The sequence below is a fragment of the Mya arenaria genome, chromosome 5 (assembly GCF_026914265.1).
Source record: "Mya arenaria isolate MELC-2E11 chromosome 5, ASM2691426v1".
NCBI lineage: Eukaryota > Metazoa > Mollusca > Bivalvia > Myida > Myidae > Mya > Mya arenaria.
This window is the reverse complement of record NC_069126.1, coordinates 27008847-27032034: the sequence shown is the minus strand read 5'-3', so window position 1 is coordinate 27032034 and position 23188 is coordinate 27008847. Positions and strand designations below refer to the sequence as shown.

Genomic DNA, 23188 nt, shown 5'->3' with positions numbered 1-23188 from the left:
ATCTTCCCTTTATGGTATGTCAAGTAGGAATCACAAGTGTAGAACAGCTTACCTTTATGTGATGTCAAGTAGGAATCACCAGCGTAGAACAGCTTACCTTTATGTGATGTCAAGTAGGAATCACCAGTGTAGAACAGCTTACCTTTATGTGATGTCAAGTAGGAATCACCAGTGTAGAACAGCTTACCTTTATGTGATGTCAAGTAGGAATCACCAGTGTAGAACAGCTTACCTTTATGTGATGTCAAGTAGGAATCACCAGCGTAGAACAGCTTACCTTTATGTGATGTCAAGTAGGAATCACCAGCGTAGAACAGCTTACCTTTATGTGATGTCAAGTAGGAATCACCAGCTTAGAACAGCTTACCTTTATGTGATGTCAAGTAGGAATCACCAGTGTAGAACAGCTTACCTTTATGTGATGTCAAGTAGGAATCACCAGCGTAGAACAGTTACCTTTATGTGATGTCAAGTAGGAATCACCAGCTTAGAACAGCTTACTTTATGTGATGTCAAGTAGGAATCACCAGCGTAGAACAGCTTACCTTTATGTGATGTCAAGTAGGAAACACCAGCGTAGAACAGCTTACCTTTATGTGATGTCAAGTAGGAATCACCAGCTTAGAACAGCTTACTTTATGTGATGTCAAGTAGGAATCACCAGCTTAGAACAGCTTACTTTATGTGATGTCAAGTAGGAATCACCAGTGTAGAACAGCTTACCTTTATGTGATGTCAAGTAGGAATCACCAGTGTAGAACAGCTTACCTTTATGTGATGTCAAGTAGGAATCACCAGTGTAGAACAGCTTACCTTTATGTGATGTCAAGTAGGAATCACCAGTGTAGAACAGCTTACCTTTATGTGATGTCAAGTATGAATCACCAGCTTAGAACAGCTTACCTTTATGTCATGTCAAGTAGGAATCACCAGCTTAGAACAGCTTACCTTTATGTGATGTCAAGTAGGAATCACAAGTATGAATCACCAGCTTAGAACAGCTTACCTTTATGTGATGTCAAGTAGGAATCACCAGCTTAGAACAGCTTACCTTTATGTGATGTCAAGTAGGAATCACCAGTGTAGAACAGCTTACCTTTATGTGATGTCAAGTAGAAATCACCAGCTTAGAACAGCTTACCTTTATGTGATGTCAAGTAGGAATCACCAGCTTAGAACAGCTTACTTTATGTGATGTCAAGTAGGAATCACCAGCTTAGAACAGCTTACTTTATGTGATGTCAAGTAGAAATCACCAGCGTAGAACAGCTTACCTTTATGTGATGTCAAGTAGGAATCACCAGCATAGAACAGCTTACCTTTATGTGATGTCAAGTAGAAATCACCAGCGTAGAACAGCTTACCTTTATGTGATGTCAAATAGAAATCACCAGCGTAGAACAGCTTACCTTTATGTGATGTCAAGTAGGAATCACCAGCGTAGAACAGCTTACCTTTATGTGATGTCAAGTAGGAATCACCAGTGTAGAACAGCTTACCTTTATGTGATGTCAAGTAGGAATCACCAGTGTAGAACAGCTTACCTTTATGTGATGTCAAGTAGGAATCACCAGTGTAGAACAGCTTACCTTCATGTGGTGTTATTCAGGAATCACCAGCGTAGAACAACTAACCTTCATGTGGTGTCAGTTGGGAATGACCAGCATAGAACAGCCACCTTCATGTGAGGTAATGTGGGAATGACCAGTATAGAACAGCCTATCTTCATGTGGTGTTATTCGGGAATCACCAGTGTAGAACAGCCTATCTTCATGTGGTGTTATTCGGGAATCACCATCGTAGAACAGCTTATCTTCATGTGATGTCATTTATGAATCAATCGTGTAGAACAGCCTACCTTCATGTGGTGTTATTCGGGAATCACCATCGTAGAACAGCTTATCTTCATGTGATGTTATTCGGGAATTACCATCATAGAACAGCTAACCATCATGTGGTGTTATTTGGGAATCACCATCGTAGAACAGCTGACCTTCATGTGATGTTATTCGTGAATCACCATTGTAGAACAGCTTACCTTCATGTGATGTTATTAGGGAATGACCATCGTAGAACAGCTTATCTTCATGTGATGTTATTCGGGAATTACCATCATAGAACAGCTAACCATCATGTGGTGTTATTTGGGAATCACCAGTGTAGAACAGCTGACCTTCATGTGATGTTATTCGTGAATCACCATTGTAGAGCAGCTTACCTTCATGTGATGTTATTCCTGAATCACCATTGTAGAGCAGCTTACCTTCATGTGATGTTATTCGGGAATGACCAGCGTAGAACAGCCTACCTTCATGTGATGTTATTCGGGAATGACCAGTGAAAAACAGCTAACCTTTATGTGATGTCAGTTGAGAATCAATCGTGTAGAATAGTCTACCATGATGTGGTGTCAGTTGTGAATCACCAGCTTAGAACAGCTGATGTAAGGCTGGCATTCCCAGTGTAGATCAGCTTACCTTCATTTGATGTAAGGTGGGTATTACCAAAGTAGAGAAAATAACTTCTATTTAATGTAAGATGGATATTTTCAGAACCTTACCTGCATGTGACGTAAGGTGGGAACTGTATTCCTCTCTCCTTACATTCCCGGTGTACACGGTCCTTCACATTCTTACACAGGTCTAGACATCTGAAATATTACAAAATCACCAAGTCAGTACACCGATTTCAGGCTAATGAACTTGAGTATTATGCAAAATTGAATGCATTTTACCAAAAAAATAATTTCTAAGTAGCCTTCTCAGTGCCTACACAATTACAGTTTAATTGATGATAAATGTGATGATGTCCACCCTCTGTTATTAATAATACAACAAAAGAAGTGTTGAATCCAATTAAAATAAATACAAGGTCATATATATTATTTGTTCCTTGGCTTTTACCCCATTTTAACAGTTAGGGATATTTTAATCAGGGCAGTCATGTCACTTGAATGTATAACTACCCTTACCTATCCCAAGGCACAGAAGTTTCAAATGACTCTGCAACAATGTAGTAGTCAAATCCGATGTCCCGAATGTAGGCAATGGCAAATGTCAACATATAGCCTCTCTCTCCATTGTCTGCTCCTCCCGCAAGTCCCCTGAAACATGAAGCTCAAGCTTGAATTATGTGAATAGGATGTGTCATCTGTCAGCAAAGCCCATCATTTTCCTAGTAAAGGTAAACATGACACATATCTTATATAGGAGTCATATTCTGTTCATGAGCATTGCATGTACCAAGTTTAATATTAAACTTTACAAAAGGAGTTTAAAATGTTATCAATAAAAAGCGACACAGACGATGCCAGACTGAGAAATAACTATGTCTGGCAAGCTCCACAGACGGCACAATAATAGCTACTCTTACATGAATGCACGTATACCATATACTGTCTGAATAAACTTTTATTCCTAATATGTATGTTATTTTGCTTGATCTCAAAATTGGCTTTGCCAAGTGGAAGGCAAAGTCAACAAAACATACCAGACGAATAAACTAGTCAATGATTTTTACAATTTTACAGCATACAAATCCGACTCTTACCCAAATTGAGCAGCTATTTCGTACACCCTTTTCTCTTGAGCATCCACATCCTACAAAAATAATAAGTTATTTTTTAAATGAAAAACTACATTTATTTTAAAACATAGGTAGCTTTTTTACCTAAGTCATAAAGTTTTGTGTTACAGATAATAAAAAGAATTGTCAGATATTTATCACTTCTCAAATCACAACTCAATATTAAAGATCACTTTATTAGAATTCTTACCTTTTTGGCACCTTCGAAGAGCAGCGTGGCCACAGCCATGTTGTGCACATCGAAACCTTTAATTCGGGTGAGGTAAAATTTCTTCAGCCCATCCATAAAGTTAGTGAACTTAGATTTGGACTCAGGCTTCAATGCATGACCTGAAATATAAACAACAAAACAGTTATACAAAGGAATCAGGATCTTGAGTTGAATTGTCAATGATCTTGTTGAAATAAAATAACATGTCGAATTATTAATAGTCATTGTGAAATGTATGAAATGTTTTATTTAAAGCTAACAGAGACGGGATGGAATGTTCTAACTGAAGATAAATAAAAGAAAATATTTTTTTTACTTAAAAATGATAATTTTAACAATAAGATTTATCAGTGCACTTGAACATTGAGAAAGTTCATAAATTATGCTAGTTACTTCCCTTGATGATTATACTTCAGTTCTAAATATTGGATCTCTATATTTATTACAATATATTTTTAGGTTACATGTGGAATACATGTAACTGTTAAGTAAAAATGATCTCTTTTTACCTGTTTATTATTTATAAAGGAACAATTTATTTACTTTTATTTTAAATTTCAATCTTCATAAAGAAATCTAGAAAATATGTTTAGGATTTTTTATGGGTTGAAGTTCAACACAGCAGTTATTATTTAAATATTTGTGATTGAATAGAAATGTGTATGATATCAATAACAATGTTCATTAGATTAAGAGAGCTAAATACTTTAAATGACCCTTACAGTAACATATGACTCTATTCATTTATGATGTCAAATCAAAATTATTACACTAAATGAACAGAAAATTTATCTTAACATTATTTCATGATGGTGACTTCATTTGTGATATATAAACAACTTTGTTTCTTACCAAACTGAAATTGTTCATTGTCCATCAGTCGTATTGATGCTGGTGCGCATTTCTGAAAACATTTTGACAAGTATTTAGAAACTGAAAAGACATCGGGAATTAACTTGTATTGGAAGCCTGTTTTATTTATTCCATTTCCCTCAATGTGTAAATCATGAGCGTCACAAGGCCATCAACTGAAATACCCTCGGAGAACCCTGAGGAATGTACATCACCATGATTTATCAGAAGAATGTTGCTTTAAATGGTAGAAGTCATCTTCAGTTATTCACTTTTTCAATATCTGAAGAAAACAAATACCAGAAACATCTATAAATTTCTTAACAGCTAAAAAACAACATTGCAAGAAGTGAATATCATGGAACTATTTTTTAATTTATATCTAAAGGTAAAAGTTTTTGCATGACTCTGCTCAAACTTACACCAGCAATGCTACAACAATATCCATAAAACAGATGCACAAATCATTGTTACCAACCTGCCTAGCGATTTCCCTTAAGCACGCCACACCATTTTCAAAGTCTGGGAACACGATAGAGCCATACTTCTTACACTCAGCAACTGGTCGGATCTTGATTGTCACCTCCGTAACTACCCCCAGTGTGCCTATCAAAGACATTAAACTGATAAAAGGCAAAAAAAAAATGTCATCAGGAAATCTATTATATAATTTAAATTGTTTTATTAATTAAACTTACTATCAAAACTCCTGCTATCAATGACATGTGGATAGTATAATCTGACACACAAACAACAGCTGCATTTAACATTTTTTTTTATTTTGTCTTTTACTTCAAATGTTGATTGTCGCTTAAAACATCCATCAGAGAAATGATAGATTTGACCAAATTCAGCTTTATTTTCAAAACCTAGCATTCAGTGACTGATGTATTTTGCCTCTTTTGTCAATTTGTTCTAGCAAAGGTCACATTGATATAGAGATCCAGAAAGCAACAAGTCATTAAGTTATTGAACGGAAACGGAAGTTCAATGTTAATGCATGGACAACAAGAACAATGCTGCTGGGCAAGGAATTGCTAATAGTCTGCCATGATTCCCAGGCAACATCATTGTACAAGAGCTGTCAATGTGACATTGACCTATGACAAGGCCAGTACATGAAAATGTTAAAGCCTTTTACTCTGTTTCCTTATATGCAAATTCCTAAGTAACCTTGACCTTAGAGGTAGGGACATGGGCCTGAACACGACATATTGTCTTGGTATATGGAGCAAATGTAGCAAGCTATATTAAAATATGTCCATATAATGGACAGTAACAGTCTGGACACTGGACACGAAAGAAATAGAGCAGGATGGTTGGAAGGATGAATGGATGGGGAAGGTCGCCCAGTGGGACGGACAGATAGTGCAATTTAATATGCCCACATTCTGGGGCATAAAAGAGCATTGACTTGGGAGTTGCTGATCATGTATGTAAAACTATTTTTAAAGATGTTTATAAAAATATAGGTATGTGGTCTATCATGTCTCCATACCTTCAGAAATCTACATAAAATATCGTTTACCTTGGGTAGGCCACAAATTGTTTATTTTTATAACTTGTCATATGATTACTTACATAGCATAACATACATGGTAAATTTGGAGAAAATATCCATGCTAACCTTCAGAACCCAGCATAAAGTGGTGTATATCGGGCCCTGATGACATTCTCGGCACCTGGCAGGATTTCTCCATTGTTCCTCGAGGGGTAACAAACTTAACATGAACAACCTGAAAGTAAAGCAATGAAAACGTGTTGCTTAAAGCAAACAAATACCATAACTTATATTATATATGTTATTTTCGCTGTCCCAGTTAAGAATTTCACACCTTGCCAGACTCAGTTTTGCAAAAAGGCACTAATTGATTAGATTTGCTGGATTGGTGTCATCAAAATTATCATCAAATGAAACTGGGTTAACAGTTTTAGCAAACATGCCAACATTTTAACTACTATCGTTTATTGGCACAGTGCAATATGTTGAAATTATTTCATTACGTTTATAATTCTCAATGCATTTCAAAAAGGCCACATTCACATAAAATTGTGTAACAAAGATATAGCTTATGGTACTGTAAAAAGCTACATCGATAAGTATGAGGTTGTAATGGCTGAAGAGGGTGGACGCGAAGCTAAAAAGTAAGATGCAGACAACTTTATAATTCCCTAGAATACGCTTTCAACTTGGTTGTGATGTCTGTAATTGTTATTATGGCTTAAATAAATCAGATTTTTTGGGGCATTGTCAAAGTATTGAATGTGTAATGTTGTAAACACTATGATGTCGTTACAGGACATGTTACATGTCGAATAAATACTCTTCTCTAGCGATGATAACATAGTTAAAAAGCCAAATGCATTTAACGAATTAGAGAAAAATTCACATTCAGTAAGCATTCTCCCTTGGCTCCATATTCGTGAGGCTAAATCCCTGGCAAATCGAGCCAACGTGTTTTGACTATAATTCAAATGCAAGAACACTGCATTTGGTATGATGCAATATGAAGAATATAAAGAATGAAGGTTAGATAATTCAAACAGGAAGTGTTGAAAAGGACTAAGTTTGACCTCCAACAGGTACAATATTGGATTGCCTTCAAACTTCATATCAGTAATGCAGGTTTTGAAGGCGTGATCTTCTATCAGCCTATCTAGATAATGTTATCACCATTTTGGGGAAAAAACAATTAACTGCATATATCACATAATGTATCTTCACTAAGCAAAAGATTAGGACCGGCTAAGGACAGGCTATTTTTGAAAAAGCATTTAAATAACCGTCTTGGATAAACAGTTTTCTTCTATTCAAGTAGCTTTTGAAAAAATAGGGCTTATATTTGGACTTTTGTTGAATTAATTTTAGAGAAATAATAAGGACATTAAGGACTCCATTCAAACATTATGCCCCCCCCCCCCCCCCCTGAGCGCCAAGTTGTCAGGATTTATTTGGACAATTGAAAGAACTATGCATGGAACTCCAAGTTAAGTTTTAGGGCCATAGGTGCACAAGCTTTTTGCGTTCACGTTCACTGTGACCTTCACCTTTGACCTGATGACCCCTAATATCAATATCTACAATCAATCTACAGGTCTGGTCCAAATCCTTAGTCAAGTTTGATGATCATAGTGAGATATCACTGGGAGAAACTTTTTTGTGTTAAAGGTCACCTTGACCCGAAAAACAACAACAAATCAACGGGGGTCATCTACTGGTCAGGCCCAACCTTCGTGTTAAGTTTGATGACCATAGGTCCAAGAATTGTCACGTTTGCCTTAAAGGTCCCTGTGATCTTTGACCTGATGACCCCCATAATAATTAGGGTTCATCTACTGATGAGGCCAGGGACAACAGGGATGTGATTGACCTGGCAGCTGGAGGGCTGAAACATGAATCTCACATTCAATAGGGGTCATGTTCTGGTCAGACCCAACCTCTAAGTCAAGATTGAGGGCCATGGGTGCAGGCATTGTCAAATAAACAAAAGCAACAAAAATATTTTTTATTATTATTTTTTTTTTTTTTTTGGGGGGGGGGGGGGGGGGGGGCGCTGGGACCATTTGATAAATTCCGCGGACAAATCATATCCCTGAATACAAGTCAGGTTTGAGGGCCATGGATGCAGGCATTGTATAGTCAACCTTTAATAATTCAAGGTCAATGTGACCTTGACCTACATTGACCTTGACCTTTGGTCTGATGACCCCCACAATCAATAAGGGTCATCTACCTCAAGACAAAGACAAGTTTGAGGGCCCTGGGTGAAGGCATTGTCGAGTTATCACTCGAACAATTTTTTATCATTCAAGGTCAATGTGACCTTGACCTTTGGCCCGATGAATCTCACAATCAATAGGGGTCATGTACTGGTCAGACCCAACCTCTAAGTCAAGATTGAGGGCCATGGGTGCAGGCATTGTCAAATAAACAATTAGACAACCTCTTAGCATTCAAGGTCACTGTGACCTTGACCTTTGACCTGATGACCCCAAAATAAATAGGTTTCATCTACTGGTGAGGCCCAACATACAAGACAAGTTTGAGGGCCATGGGTGCAGGCATTGTAGAGTTATAACTCAGACAACCTTTTATACTTCAAGGTCAATGTGACCTTTACCTTCGGCCTGATGAACCCCAAAATCAATAGGAGTCATCTACTGGTCAGACCCAACCTCCAAGACAAGATTGAGGGCCATGGGTGCAGGCATTGTCAAATTACCAATCAGACAAACTTTTAGCATTCAAGGTTACTGTGACCTTGCCCTTTGACCCCTAAAATCAATAGGGGTAATCTTACTGGTCAGGCTAAAACCCATGGCAAGTTTGATGATCATAGGTCAAGGCATTGGTGATTAATCGATCGGAAAAGCCCAGCCCCATGTCAAATTTGACGACCATAGGTCTATGCATTGGTGATTAATCACTTAGACAAGCTTTAAAATAATTTTACCATTAAAGGCCACTGTGACCTTGACCTTTGACCTGATGACCCCTAAAATCAATAGGGGTCTTCTACTGGTCAGGCCCTATCTTTATCTTAAGTTTGATGACCATACGTCAAGGAATTGTAGAGTTATCACTTGAACAAGCTTTGGTCTACCATCAGATGGACAGACCGACCGACCTTTTATATACGATTTCCAAGAATATTTTTTTTTAGTAAATGCTTACTTTTCATGTGCCTTGACAGGAAATTTAAGAAAAATGTATTATTTTTTTTACCCTTTTTCTGATATTTAAGCAAAGCTCAAATATTTAGGATTTTAAGGACCTTTATAGTACACTAATATATTTGTTCAACACATATTCTTTCTGGAGATAGGAAGATACAGATAATAACTCGTCTTTTCATGTTCTCAAGGCAGAATTATTCATAATAATTTATGGAAATTTCACACTTACAAAAAACAGTTTTACCTTTTAATATTACAATCATTATAACAATGGAATAAAAAATATTTAATCATTTTTTTTTATAAACAACATAAAAATCTTTCAGCTAGTTCAAGCTAGTTCAAGTTAATAGAAAATGGACTGCAATTTTTGTACTTTAAAAGCTTAAATAAATCCATTATAATAGAATAAAACTTTCTATGCCACTTAGTTTTCTGTTTAAGAGGTCTATGTACATCCAAATGAAGATCATGCCTCTCACATGATGTTGTTGTGCACTTTGGACATACATGTACATTTATGCTTTTGTCCAGTATAAGCCTAAAAAAAAATTGTTTGGTTAGGGTTACATCCTTTTCAAAAATAGGTAGGGTAGGTAGGCTTTTTTTTATTTTTTATTAGGCTTTATATAAGAATATCATTTTCATCCTTGGAGAATGGTGTTAAAGCTATCATATGTATAAGCATTTAATGTTTAAACTACAAATTGAAAAGCAATTTAAAAAAAGAAGAATTTTTTCATTTTTTTTTCAAACTGACTATAAAAACGGTAGGATCGGCGCCTATTCCGTAGGTAGGGTCCGGTAACCCGAACCAAATGTATTTTTTTTTAGGCCATATCTAAGTACATGTATAAGTTACAATTGTAGACTTCAATGCAAACTGCATACATTTTAAAGCATATTTTGTTTTCTATATTTGCATCAGCATAGCTTCAAAACATGAATCATATGATCACATCCAACAATAAGGCTGGAGGTTTGTTCACTGAAGCACACTGACTCAGGCAACTTTAAGCCATCAGCCACGGTGGCCAACTTCTGTGTGCCCTCCCTGTCCAGGTGTAGCATAGTGTTAGACATTGACCCACACACAAACACATGGCCATTCGGACTGACACATACTAGACAGGGTCCACATAGCTCTGGATCTTCAAATGTAGATAATACTTGACCACTTTGATCAAGTGTAACCAATGACAATGAAGTTGCAAATGAATGTAGTGTTACATATATTCTCTCCCCATCAGGACTTACAGCACATTTGAAAATTTCCTGGTTTTCATAAATCTTCTTAACAAGTTCACCATACATAGTGTACTGGTAGAGGGCAGTGCCGTAGCTTAAATACAACCGGCCCTGGTGGTGGGCAATTGAGGTGCACCTCTGGTCTATGGTGAACTTTCTCACTTTCTGTAGCTTCCCTCTGGTCACTTTTATGAAATGGATTTCAGAATAGTTAGTGAAAAATCCATCTATAAAGACAGCTACACAAACTTCATTGCCTATGGTATGACACAAGTTATATGAATAGCCAGGAAGATTACAGTGTGCAATTTTCTTGTATTGGCTGTTCAGAAGCATAAGTCCTGTAAAGTCTGTTTTGACAATGTGTCCATCAGGCATCTCACATATAATATAAGGATCCATTGAGATGTATTTCTTAGAAATACAGTTATACACATGAACAGTGTTACCTAGATTGTCCAAGCCTTGAAGGAAAGTTTTAATCTTGGTGTTGGGATAAAATAGTATTCTTTCTTCTTTTGGTCTTGCTTCTATCTCATGTATCACACTTTGAGCTTTGGTAAGCTGCCCTTGGCACCTTTTATACCCAATGTAGGAATTTGTCTCCTTTTGTTTGCCTGTCAACCGTTGAACTTTTTCCATCATGGTTTTTAGTTGGTCATGCATTTGAGCACATGCTTCAATATCATCATTCATTGACTTATCCATATCTTTCACCTTGCTTTCCAACTGTTCAACTGCCTTCTTCTCAAGCTGGTCCAACATGGTGGTAATCTCTTTGCGGAAAGACTTAATTTCCGCCAGGATGTTCTTGTATGAGTCTTTTAATGATGCTTGGTCTTTCATCCTGGCATTCCTCAGCCCATCCAGCACATGCTTTATCTTTTTTACTGCTGCTGGCAGCAGCTTGAACTCAACTGTTTCAATGAAGCCTTGGGCCAGGTCAGGCAGGTGACTGATACTGCTACACTGCCTGAAAGATATGTTCACAAGTAGCTGAATATTCACACTAATGACTGGTCTACTCATTTCACGTTGACCATGATTAAATAAGCGGGAAACTTTTGCAAAAATTAAATAAAGACAAGCTTTGCTTATATTTAAAACCAACAATCAGATTGATAAAATAATCACCTGTGGTTAAGGGCCACACAGACACTACAGCAAAGTTCCTGGTGGTCATCGCAGTGGACCTCCAGCTTGTTGCTATGTTGGTCACATCTGTCCATGGAAAACCCCGCCCATTTCTGAATGTCTCCACGCCCATACACTGTATGCTGTCTATGGTATCCCTTATGTAATCGCACACACTTGTCACACAGATAGTGTTCACACTCTGGGCAGAAGTGTTGAGCCTCGATGTTTTTGCCATGTTCATCACACTTGGAACAACAGTAGTCATAAACCTGGTCAGATGCTATATACACGGATGCTGTGGCCATTTCACATGTAAGTGTTACATTGAAGGAAATTCAAATGACATCGAACAGCCTTACATATGAAGCACATGACCATCATGTACCACAATGATATGACCATTATATTATATACAATTTATTTTCAGCTCAACAGGGATACTGATTATTCAGCAAACGTTATCAGATATGTACACAGATGCTGCAGCTAAATTGCATTCAATAAACAAGGGCACGCATAAATTTATATGCACTCGGATGACACATAATTAGAGTATGAACTAGAGAAATGAATATGTCACCTGCATTGAGCGCCCACTTATTGGAACAGAAAATAACAAAACAAAAAACACAATTTATCACTTGGCAGTATCATCTGCCTTTGACCCAGATAAAAGGTTAGTACACACTATTATGACTATACCCAGGGGCAGATCCAGGTTTCCACATAAGAGATGTAACTCAGGTACGTAACCTTTGGAATTGCAGCCCTCTTTCAGAACAGAAATTTGTATGGTTTAAAGTGTTGGCTGGGGGCAGGGGTCCAAAATGGTGCATTTTGGCCTATTTTATTACTTCATTCTCCTTTAATGAAACAAAAAGTAAACATGGATGAGTTCAGGGGTCCACGTGCCAGGTGTGCCTCCCCTCCCCCCTGGATCCACTAGTGATACCTGATAAGAACATACAAAGATAAAAGCCCACTCTGACACAGTTGCATGAGGGACAAATCTTTTATTTGTCAACAAGCTTATACAATTATTCCCCTTACACACTACCACAAGAATGGTTCCCCTTGAACTGCAGAAACAGTTTAAAACACATTATGTGATTAAATTTCCCAATAGCAAGTTGATTGAGACGGGCTTTCATCAAACTACAGGATCCTGTTCTTAGGATATTCCATAACACGAAAAGATCTGAGTCTCTCTCTATCTTGCATTCTAACTTTTCTGCCGCTTTTCGGTGTATGGATTGAAAAGTTTTGGCGAAACATGCATGGATCACTGTTAGATTAGATTTCAATGCAATACATGATGTGCTGAGATATTAACAAAAATTGAATTGGAAAATATTTGAGGTGGTACGCAAACATTAACATCAATTCTAAGTCGAAAAAGGGGCATAATTTTGTCAAAATTCTTGATAAAGTTCCCTCCTCCTGTGTATAGGTTGGTGGCATGATGGTGAACAAGTGTGCAAAGTTTCAAAGCAATAAGTCAATGGACTTTGAAAATATTTCAGGTGGTACGCAAATTTTAACATAAATTCTAAGTAGAAAAAGAGGCATAATTTTGTCAAAATGCTTGATAAGAGTTACCTCCTCCTGTGTAAATGTTGGGGGCATGATGGTCAACAAGTGTGCAAAGTTTCAAAGCCATATATCAATGGACTTTGAAAATATTTGAGGTGGTACGCAAACTTTAACATAAGTGGTTACGCCGATGCCGACACTTGGATGACTAGGATAGCTCTCCTTATTCTTCGAATAGTCGAGCTAAAAAGGATCACTGGGGATTTAAAAGCCTATATAAAACAAGAGATGTTTGTCAAACATTATGCCCCCCCCCCCCCCCCCCCCCCTGAGCGCCATGTTGTCAGGATAATATGGACAATTGAATGAAGATTATGACCATTAAAGTGTGAGGATAAAGTGTGTTATGACCGTCATGACCTTTGACTCTATGAACTCAAAATCCAGAGTCATCAGCTGGTCACCAGAAACCTAAATGTCAAGTTTGAGGGCCATGGGTGCAGGCATTGTTGAGTTATCACTCGGACAAGCTTTAAAATTATTTTACCATTAAAGGTCACTGTGACCTTGACCTTTGACCCAATGACCCCCAAAATCAATAGGGGTTATCTACTGGTCAGGCCCAACCTTCATGTGAAGTTTGATGACCATACGTCCAGGAATTGTTCAGTTATCACTCGGACAAGCTTTGGTCTACCGACGGACCGACCGACATACCGACATGCCTGTGCAAAGCAATATACCCCTCTTCTTCGAAGGGGGGCATAACAATGTCTTGCAAGGAAATCACCTACCAGGTCTTCGATATTGCCGTAGATGTTTTTCTTCATCCCCGATGCCCGTGTGGCCACCCAACCGCCAAGGGTACTGAATTCCATGGAGTCAGGCTCATGGCCCGTGCAAAAACCCTTCTTTCCAAGCTGGAAAAGAAATATATTAAATAGTTGGAATATTTATGATAAAAAGGTGGATAATCAGTCTTTTACTAGTGTTTGGCTGTATTGATTATCTGCAAATCAATCCCTTTAAATAGACCATTTTGTTGTGCTGTAATTCAATTTTAATAGTTCAGCTGCCGTCAAGGCATAAAAATCGAAATTTTGTGTGTATATGTATCATTTGCACCAAATTTTATGTTGATACGTTAAACATTTCTTAAATAATTACAGCAATTTACACATCACAACCTCATGTGTTGTACTGTATTTGGATGTACATGTATTAATAAGCATGTGTAAATTGACGTTGTCATGTCTACATCAGACTTGACCTTTACATCATTTCTCTTTTCTTGTTTATACAGTTATTTAAGGTGAAACGCGATCATGAACATTATCACAAGACGAATTGGAGGGGGAATTTGCATTGCAGTAAACAAGGTTGAAAGAAATATCAACTATTGTCGCTGGAACCCAAAAAAGGCAACCATATAAATATTAACGTTTGTGGTATATTTTGAAGACTAACAGTTTCAAAACTATTTCGAAAATTGAAGACAGTACCTAATTGGGCATATATGCTGTTTTATTTGTACAAATTTTTGGACATTATATTATAGACTAAGCTCAAAAAATAGTTCAGACTTGCGTTCAACCTTAAGGTAGGAACCTGAAACAACACAAGTTGGGTTACTTGTTACAAGACACTCTATGATATTACTGTCATGATAAACAACACTCATGTTTGATTCAATAAAAGTAGAATTCACTTCCAACAAGCTATGGAAGAGTCATTCAGCATTATTTGAAGAAAATTTACGATGCAGAGTCTGATTCAAAATCAGATAGTTCAACACACAAATTGATATATTTGCTTCTTACATAAAGGGCTGAAAGTTTCATCACCCTTCCCCCTTTACAGCCCCTAGGTAAAATAAGCTGCAAAGCTTTCATAGAGTAAAATCCTAAAACTTACCAATCTCTCCAAGTCCTGGCCGATAATCCCAGACTCACAGTGGGCCACTAGGTTCTTCTCATCTACCCACATAATCTTGTTCTACAAAAAAGTAAGCACAATATGTAATGGGTTTTCATTGCTTTTGATTGAAATTCAATTAATCACTGTGAATGTGAAATATTTGGAAAGGGGTCTTTACTCCATCAAACATTGGTGGATTGTAAAGAAAGTCAACCTAGAACGTTTTTTTTAGTGTTAAACCATTGTACTGAACACTATTTAAAATCCACCGGTACTGAAGTTGAAAAGTGGGCGTAAACCCATCAAAAATAAGTAGTTTGTACCCAAATTCAGACTTTATCTGTATTTTCTGGTGTAAATTAAACATGTGTGCCAAATATTTTTTGAATCATCCTCATAGTTTCGTTGTAACAAAAGCAAACTCGACCTATATTTAATGACATTTGTCCTGTGTATTAAACATTATACCAAATCTTGGGACCAAATAATGCAAGTTATCATACAGACATCTTAGAAAGTAACAGAAACTGATGGACTAACAGACAAACTCACTTCTTTATATACCCGCAAACTTTGTTTAGTGGGGGTATAATAACATACCAATAGCATCTAATAAATCTAATATTTAAGTAATTAAATCAAAATGCACAACCTAAACCCAATACATCAATTTGTTTTCTTTTCACAAAACTTATTACAGCAAGTGTATCGTGGCCAATAGATGCTCTTTTCTTATCAAACCAAGTTTCAAGACAAGCTCATGCCTACATATTTTAATATTTACAACCAAACGCTTCAGAAACAACCAACAGATGGGAAAGGAAACTGGCCACAGGCCTGTTGAAACCACATTCAAGATAAGTCTTATTGTTAAATGTTCACAAATGTTTAAGTTGAAACTGTTCTTTTCAGCACAATACAATGCCCTTTTCTCCCTTAGCACCAAGTCCCTCTTTTGCAGCACCACACCTTTTAAAACCTTGCATAAGCCTTTTTAAAACCTTGCATAAACTCTACTATCCAACACAAAACTTACCATCTACAAGTTTTCTGAACCACATTGAGCATTGAAAAGAGTTTTGTTTCCACTTGACCAGTAAACAACTTTTTTATATATATTTCTGCCATTAATCTTATTAACTACAAGTTTTCTGAAACCAAATCGAGGACTGAAATCCTGCCATTAATCTTACTAGCTATAACTTTTTTGAAACCACATTTTAGATTTGACTTCTTGCCTTATTTCCACTATACTGGTAAATAAGGCTTTCTTATATATTTCTGTCACAAATCTTACCATCTGTGAGGTGTCAAGGGAGATAATCATGCGGCTCTCGTTCTCCGGACATAAAATAGCCTCAGACACGCTTGTTCCCCCACCAAACGGTATAATACACACATTGTGTTTACACCCCAGCTCCACGACCTTCACAACGTCATTGTGGCAAGCTGGAATAGACAGTTATATTGCAGTAAGAATTAGAAATTCAAACTCAAGGTTTTTTTTAGCAAAATCCCAAATTTCTACATTATAAAAAATAACAATTTTGTTTATTTATTATCTCAATTTGGACAAATGTTCTTACAACATTAAAACTATTCAGAATTCCAGCTGGCACGTTGCTATGCGAGAGTGTGGTAAAGCTCAAGATAAAGGTTGTTATTGGCATAAATATGCTTTAAATGCGTCAATAAGGGTTGTAATTTGGCGTAAACACGCTTCAAATGCGTCAATACGGGTCATAAATCGGGGTAAATACCCTTTAAATGGATCAATTTTGATATAACATCAAACATCATCCTATTGGTACGAACACAATTTGTTTTATGGTGTAATGTTACTGCCATCAATTAACAAATGTTTCTGCACACATTGATTTTGATGAAATAATGACGGCCACTATCCATTTTGGAATCACTCCTACACAGAATAAAGTGATTGTGCTAACCACTGCACTAACTGCACAGTAGATTCAAAGTTATCATTCAACTTCATGTAAATCACAGAAATTTGAAATATTCTGAAAGCCCAAAATGTTTGTGGCAAGCACACATTAGATCATTATTGTATTCATATCTAAGACAAAGCTGCATATAGTTGAGGGCGTAATGCATAAAAAAAATCCTACATTGTGTGCCTCAAACATCCATTACAGATTTATTTTCCTATTTTACCTCAAATAATTAATATTTTTAATTCAAAACACTTGAAAAAAACAGAGAAAAATATAAAAATAAGGACTGATCATGTTTCGTGCATTCATGCCGTATGGTTGCATAGGTGGAATTTTGGAAACTTCCCAAAAAGCGTTCGACCGCTTCATGGATTTGTTGAATCTCAATGATTATTTGCCATCGTTATCCAAGTAGGATTTTACCATCTTACGAACCATAACTGATTTAATGAGCCATTCATAGTTTCACCGAAATAATTAGACTGCATGAATGCATGAAAAAGAATTACTTACATGGCCAGATGACCAAATCTGGCATTCTCTTGAACTTTCCTTCTCTCAAAATGAACATCTCACTAAGTGTGTGCCCTGGAATAACATATTCTCACCATTTAATACGAAAACTAAACATTTTATAAATGAATATTTACACCTCAGCTTACATTTCTTAAATGAACTGCCTTTCGGCAACATTTTCAGATGAATGGATATCTTCAGACCTCGAATCACCGCATAACAAATTTTCAATATACTTGGAAATTGAAAATTGTTTGTTTTGTTAAAGCTTGTATTGAATAAATCTTTCTAACTATAAAGTGTGTGTAACCTTCATATGAGCAAGTTTATGGGGTATATTGTGTATATGATACCCTAACAGAACCATTGTTTTGCCTAATCTCTTGATACATGTACATTTTATACTTTATCCTTACCATGAGCCCTGAAGAGCCTGTCCTGACAGTCATCAGAGTGGGAAATATTTGTTCTCCTCAATTCTGCAAGAAACTCCTCATTTCTTAACGGAGTTGGCATGTCTTTGGCTGTGATTTCACCCTGGAATCAAACAGTACAAAACTGCATTTTTTACTGATATAAATTGGTGAAAATGTCAGTCTCCTGAAAAAATGTATATTAAGATAAGTATAAGATCCAGCCATTTTGAATGACTTTCCCTTAAAGATTGTTATCTTGGGATAAAATTATGAACACAAGAAAGTCAAATATAGAGTCTCTAAATAAAAAGGTTAACATACTAAGCTCAATAACAGAGACACATACCTGTTTCATTAATATCAGACGCTTCGTACATGTAGACAATACTTATATTTTACACCAAATTATTAGATACTTTTAAAAGGAACACAATATAGGTTGATGAAAAAATATTTTTTTGTTTAATTCATTATCATAATTTTAACTAATTTGACTTAAATGATCACATTAAACAAAAAAATCGTATTATTTAGGAACTGAGAGAAAAAATACAAACCACTTTTTTCAATGAGGATTCAATGAATATTTTTTATCTGTTCCCTGAAGCATATGTGTTTTTGTTTTTATCATTCAAGTCAAATGGATTAAACATGAAAATGCATTATGCAATAAAATTAAGCAATTTGCATCAACCTTTATTGTGGGCCTTTAAAGGGGCTGTACTCTGTATGATGAAATAGCGAAAAAAAGAGATTGTCGAAAACTGACATAAACTTGGTATCAATGTGTACAATGCATTGAAACTTACTTACTGAAGTACCACATAGTTTACAATTAATTCATTGTTCGCAGTTTTTTCGTATTTATCCATTAAAAAAGATTACTAGGTATGTCTACCTAGTAGAATTCTTCCTTATGCATGATTGGCTAGTCAATGTTATCACATGATATTACCAAGTTAAGTATATAGCTTAATTATTCTGACTGTTTAAGTAAGCTTTTGTAGCACAGTGGATACAACATTGGACTGCAATTTTTGCCACACCGGTTCGAACACGTTCCCCAACTCCATTTTTTTTACATTTTGGTATTTTTTTTACAATTATGATATCAAAGTGTAAATCATTCTATTAAATAATTGTTCTGAGATCCGTTACAGAAAAAAAGCTTTTTGGGTGCCAATCTGGTGTACAGTCCCTTTAAAAGCTCACACCTATTCAGTAAATACATGCAGCTTTATTGACAATAAACCATTATTAAAATTTGATCAAAATTTTCAAATTCCTACGCATAACCTATCCATTTGTAAGTTTGATTCTCACCTGAGGTGGGGTCTTGTGGTCAAGACTTATTCCCACTGCCTCTGTCATCCAATCCCTCATATGGGTCAGAGTGTGACCACTCAGTTGGTATCTGTAAGAGATGTTGGAATATTTTGGGATCAGTGTTAAATGGAAGATAAGTATAAACCTTACTTAACAATGAATAATTTCTGGATGAGAGATAATAAGCTGTTAGATTTATGTTAGGGTGCAGTGTTTTTTTTCCCCTATTGGGGCTGATATTTGGCCCCATTCCCCTCCTGAAAAGTTCTTTCCCATACAGAGGTTAAAAAATCCCACTTAAAAAAATAAAATATATATAAAAAAAAATTGAGGAGCATTCACCTGAACATTTAGCAAATGTAGCAAAATAGTGCCATTCATGAATATGTCAAAAGGTTTGTTGAATAGAAGGTTTGGAAACAAGTTGAACATTTTATGAATTATGTTAGTATTTTTTCCCTTCTTGCAAAAACAACGCTATTTTTCCCCTATCAAAGGGCCCCACCACCATCCCCTTAAAAGTGAAGAAGAAAAAACACTTGGGTGCTGGCACTCCTTATGGATATCAGCATTGACACCCTTCTACCTCCATAGAATAAAATGCTGAAGATTGTCAAATATCTTTTTTGATTAAATTGTTATTAGGATTATAAATACACACAAACTTCACAGTTACGAGATGAAACCTATTATTACTTCGAACACAATTCCTACAATTAAACACAATCTCTCACATTTTCGTCCCATTCCAAAAATGTTGGGAGTGCTCCGCAAACCAATACAATGCACCTTTTTCTCCCTAAGCACTCTATCTCTTTTTCACAGAACCCTGTCCTTATAAAACCTGGCTAAATATCTAAGCAGTCTCGGCTTGATTGAGACTGTACGTTGATAGCGAATGATAATGAAAGACAGTCAATGCTTTAAGCACAGGCTTAAGAGTGTTTTTTTTTCAAGAATCATGAGAACATTATTGAAACTTCTTTAAGCATACATGTACATGTGTTAATTAGTACTCAATTACATTGCAATATATATAAAAACATCAGCATATGTAATCCCGAAGCATGTACCTACAACAGGTGCTTCTTAAAATAAATATGTTTTTTGCTAAGAAATATTGATCCTCAAATTACCTTTCTCCTGTGAATTCCACATGGTTGTCCTTGTTGACGATAAATTTGGAATCCTTGTATCCCCAACCATTCCATTTCAGGAGCTCTTGTCTGGAATAACCAAAGCAAAATTAAATATATGAACACTTCAAGTAACAATACTTAAAATTTTAAATGTGTCAGGTCAATACAAACAACAAAGTCTTAGACACAATAATGGGCATTCAGAGGATTTTCATCACTTGCATATATATCCTAATGTTCCCCTCTAATGCCATCACTCTGAAGAGTAAATTCTGGGTAAAAAATATGTATGTGCTGTACGCAAAAGTATGTTAGAATTAGATAAACATTAATGACTTCTTTTCACTAACACTTAAAAAATAATATAACACAGCAAATCATACAGCTTGTCTTCAAATAAAAGAACTTTGCGTACTTAACTTTGCCAACAAGTAGATAGACCTCCAAATAGGAAAGTATTGAAAAGCACCAGTATATTTTTTCATTTCTACTAGAGATTGTTAGAGTTATTCTTTAATTTTAGCATGATTTTCCAAACAAAACTTTGGTAAATGGAGCAATTATGTGTGTCATAATGGCAGAACTTATAAGTTCTGCGATACATTCATCATTGAATAAATGACAGGGGGGATGAAGTACACACCACAATGTCTGCTCATTCTGTAATCAAATAAATCTTGAAGCGACATAGCGGACGGAAAGGGGGGGGGGGTAATATTTGTTTATATTATGACACCAAAGGCCTATCCATGAGTGTCAGTCTGTTTGTGAGTTTTGTGAAGATACACTTGTACTGCTTAAAGGGACTGTACACCAGATTGGCACCAAAAAAAGTTTTTTCTGTAACAAATCTCAGGACAATTCTTTAATAGAATGTGTTACGCTTTGATATCATAAATGTAAAAAAGTACCAAAATTGTCGTGTCGCCAAAATTGCAGTCCAGCGTTATATCCATTGAGCTACGAAGAATAACTCTAAACAAGTGGTATATTTAAGCTATATACATGTACCTAACTTGGTAATATCACGTGAAAACATCGAATAGCCAATCACACATAAGGAATTAATTCTACTAGGTAGACATACCCAGTAAACTTTTTTAATGGAAAAATACGAAATAACTGCTAAACTAAAATAAATTGTAAACTATGTGGTACTTCAGTTAGTAAGTTTCAATGCATTGTACAAGTAAATACCAAGTTTATGTCAGTTTTGGACAATTTTCTTTTTTTCTTGCAAATTGGTCATCTGGTGCACAGTTGCTTTAACATAGACATACTCAGCTGAGTACCAATCTGTCTTTGGGTGTTTGGCCCCTTATCTCAGTACACCCTCTAGCTGGAAAGGCAGGTAGTAAAGATCAGTCACTACCTGGTCTATGATGACTTCCAAGTCGGTTAACTGCGTCTTAGCCTGAGCCAACTTGTCGCTCTCTCTGCAGCTCTCCCAGCATTTTCCACACTAACTGTGATGGAAAGCCCATACATCGAACTTCCAGCATCAGACATGTTAGACTGTAGGGCATAGTGCTCAGACAGAGCTACCATTGTTCTTTACATGGGCAAGAATTGTTACATAAAATAAATTGCACCATTTTAGAAGAATGGGAAATAAGTTACATAAGTGTTGAGACTGGGATCAAACCACTCACTCCTTGGTTGACAGTTAAGTTTTTTCAACAAACACACATATTCGCATTCAAAAACACGCATAAGAATCGTAGAGACTAATAATTGGTTAGAACACACAGTTTCGACTTTCGTGGACAATCATTTCGTGCACGAAAAAAATCTAGGACCGGCTTCGGTTATTTTCCCGTTTGCTCGTCATTTACCTTCGTTTAGGTATACTTGGAGGGTCAGATTCAGAGCCACATGTATTCAGCTTTAGATTGGTTGATTCCTTCTGCGATGTCATTTTGAGTGTTTTCAGAAATGTGAGTTGTTTTGACAGGTGCTAGGACCGAAATGGAAATTGTCGCCCTTTGACCGCACGTTACGGGGTGAATATTGCGGTTACAACATACCATTTTACTACTTATACTGTTAGGTGACACCACACCGAGCTTAATCGCCATATTTCTCATTACGAAGATCGGCGACGGAAGCCGTAGCAACGCCGACGGCCACACATATTTCGGGGGTTTTATACCAACACAAAATTAGGAAAATTCCGAACGATTTCCGTAACAGTTCGGAGATTTCAGTTGGTCCGGATTTGGTCCGGTCCGGCCAGAATTTTAAAACCCAACCTATTTCGGGAACGCCAGTAACAACTCTGATAGACGTACATGTTTTGGCAGTGTACGACGATGAGAGCAGTAACTAAGACATTGAGCATACTCGTTTGGCAGTTACCGAAACGGAAACCGCGCCGTCGACGAGCGTACATATTCACACGCACGCATGCACGTGCATTCCCCCATACCATGACAACTGAATAAGTTGCAATGGTGTTAAAGACTGTAGTTGTGAGCAATGATGAGAGTTTATTGGACACGGGGTCGGTCGATAAATCAGTGATTAAAATAGTTATAAGTGCACTATATTAAGGTGTTATTGAGTAGGAAACATAACTTGCGACGACTCTGGGAAAAAAGTCACTTCGAGCTCCTACGAGCTACCAATAACAATCCAAAGCTACTATGAGCTACTATTACTAAAAACGTTTAAGAA

The 23188-nt window shown here is 36.5% G+C and overlaps 2 protein-coding genes across 2 annotated transcripts in view; both read right to left on the bottom strand.

Moving 5' to 3' along the window:
• LOC128234714 (alkyldihydroxyacetonephosphate synthase, peroxisomal-like) overlaps positions 1-22500 on the bottom strand; it is a 28138-nt gene extending 5638 nt beyond the window's left edge. Inside the window, exons 1-15 of the mRNA XM_052949138.1 lie at positions 22348-22500; positions 20510-20599; positions 19371-19461; positions 18048-18168; positions 17629-17703; positions 16458-16609; positions 15158-15238; positions 14038-14163; positions 6276-6384; positions 5127-5254; positions 4649-4700; positions 3776-3915; positions 3550-3599; positions 2972-3103; positions 2561-2650 (exon numbers count right to left, since the gene is read on the bottom strand). Coding sequence (XP_052805098.1) covers positions 2561-2650; positions 2972-3103; positions 3550-3599; positions 3776-3915; positions 4649-4700; positions 5127-5254; positions 6276-6384; positions 14038-14163; positions 15158-15238; positions 16458-16609; positions 17629-17703; positions 18048-18168; positions 19371-19461; positions 20510-20599; positions 22348-22430 — 1520 coding nt within the window. The 5' untranslated portion in view covers positions 22431-22500. The remainder of the gene's footprint in view (positions 1-2560; positions 2651-2971; positions 3104-3549; positions 3600-3775; positions 3916-4648; positions 4701-5126; positions 5255-6275; positions 6385-14037; positions 14164-15157; positions 15239-16457; positions 16610-17628; positions 17704-18047; positions 18169-19370; positions 19462-20509; positions 20600-22347) is intronic.
• LOC128234715 (uncharacterized) lies at positions 10166-12016 on the bottom strand. Its single transcript, XM_052949139.1, has 2 exons — positions 11708-12016; positions 10166-11546 (listed from the first exon to the last, which is right to left on the bottom strand). The coding sequence occupies exons 1-2, from the start codon at positions 12013-12015 to the stop codon at positions 10250-10252; spliced, it is 1605 nt and encodes a 534-aa protein (XP_052805099.1). The 5' UTR covers position 12016; the 3' UTR covers positions 10166-10249.
• Positions 22501-23188: the final 688 nt, after the last annotated feature.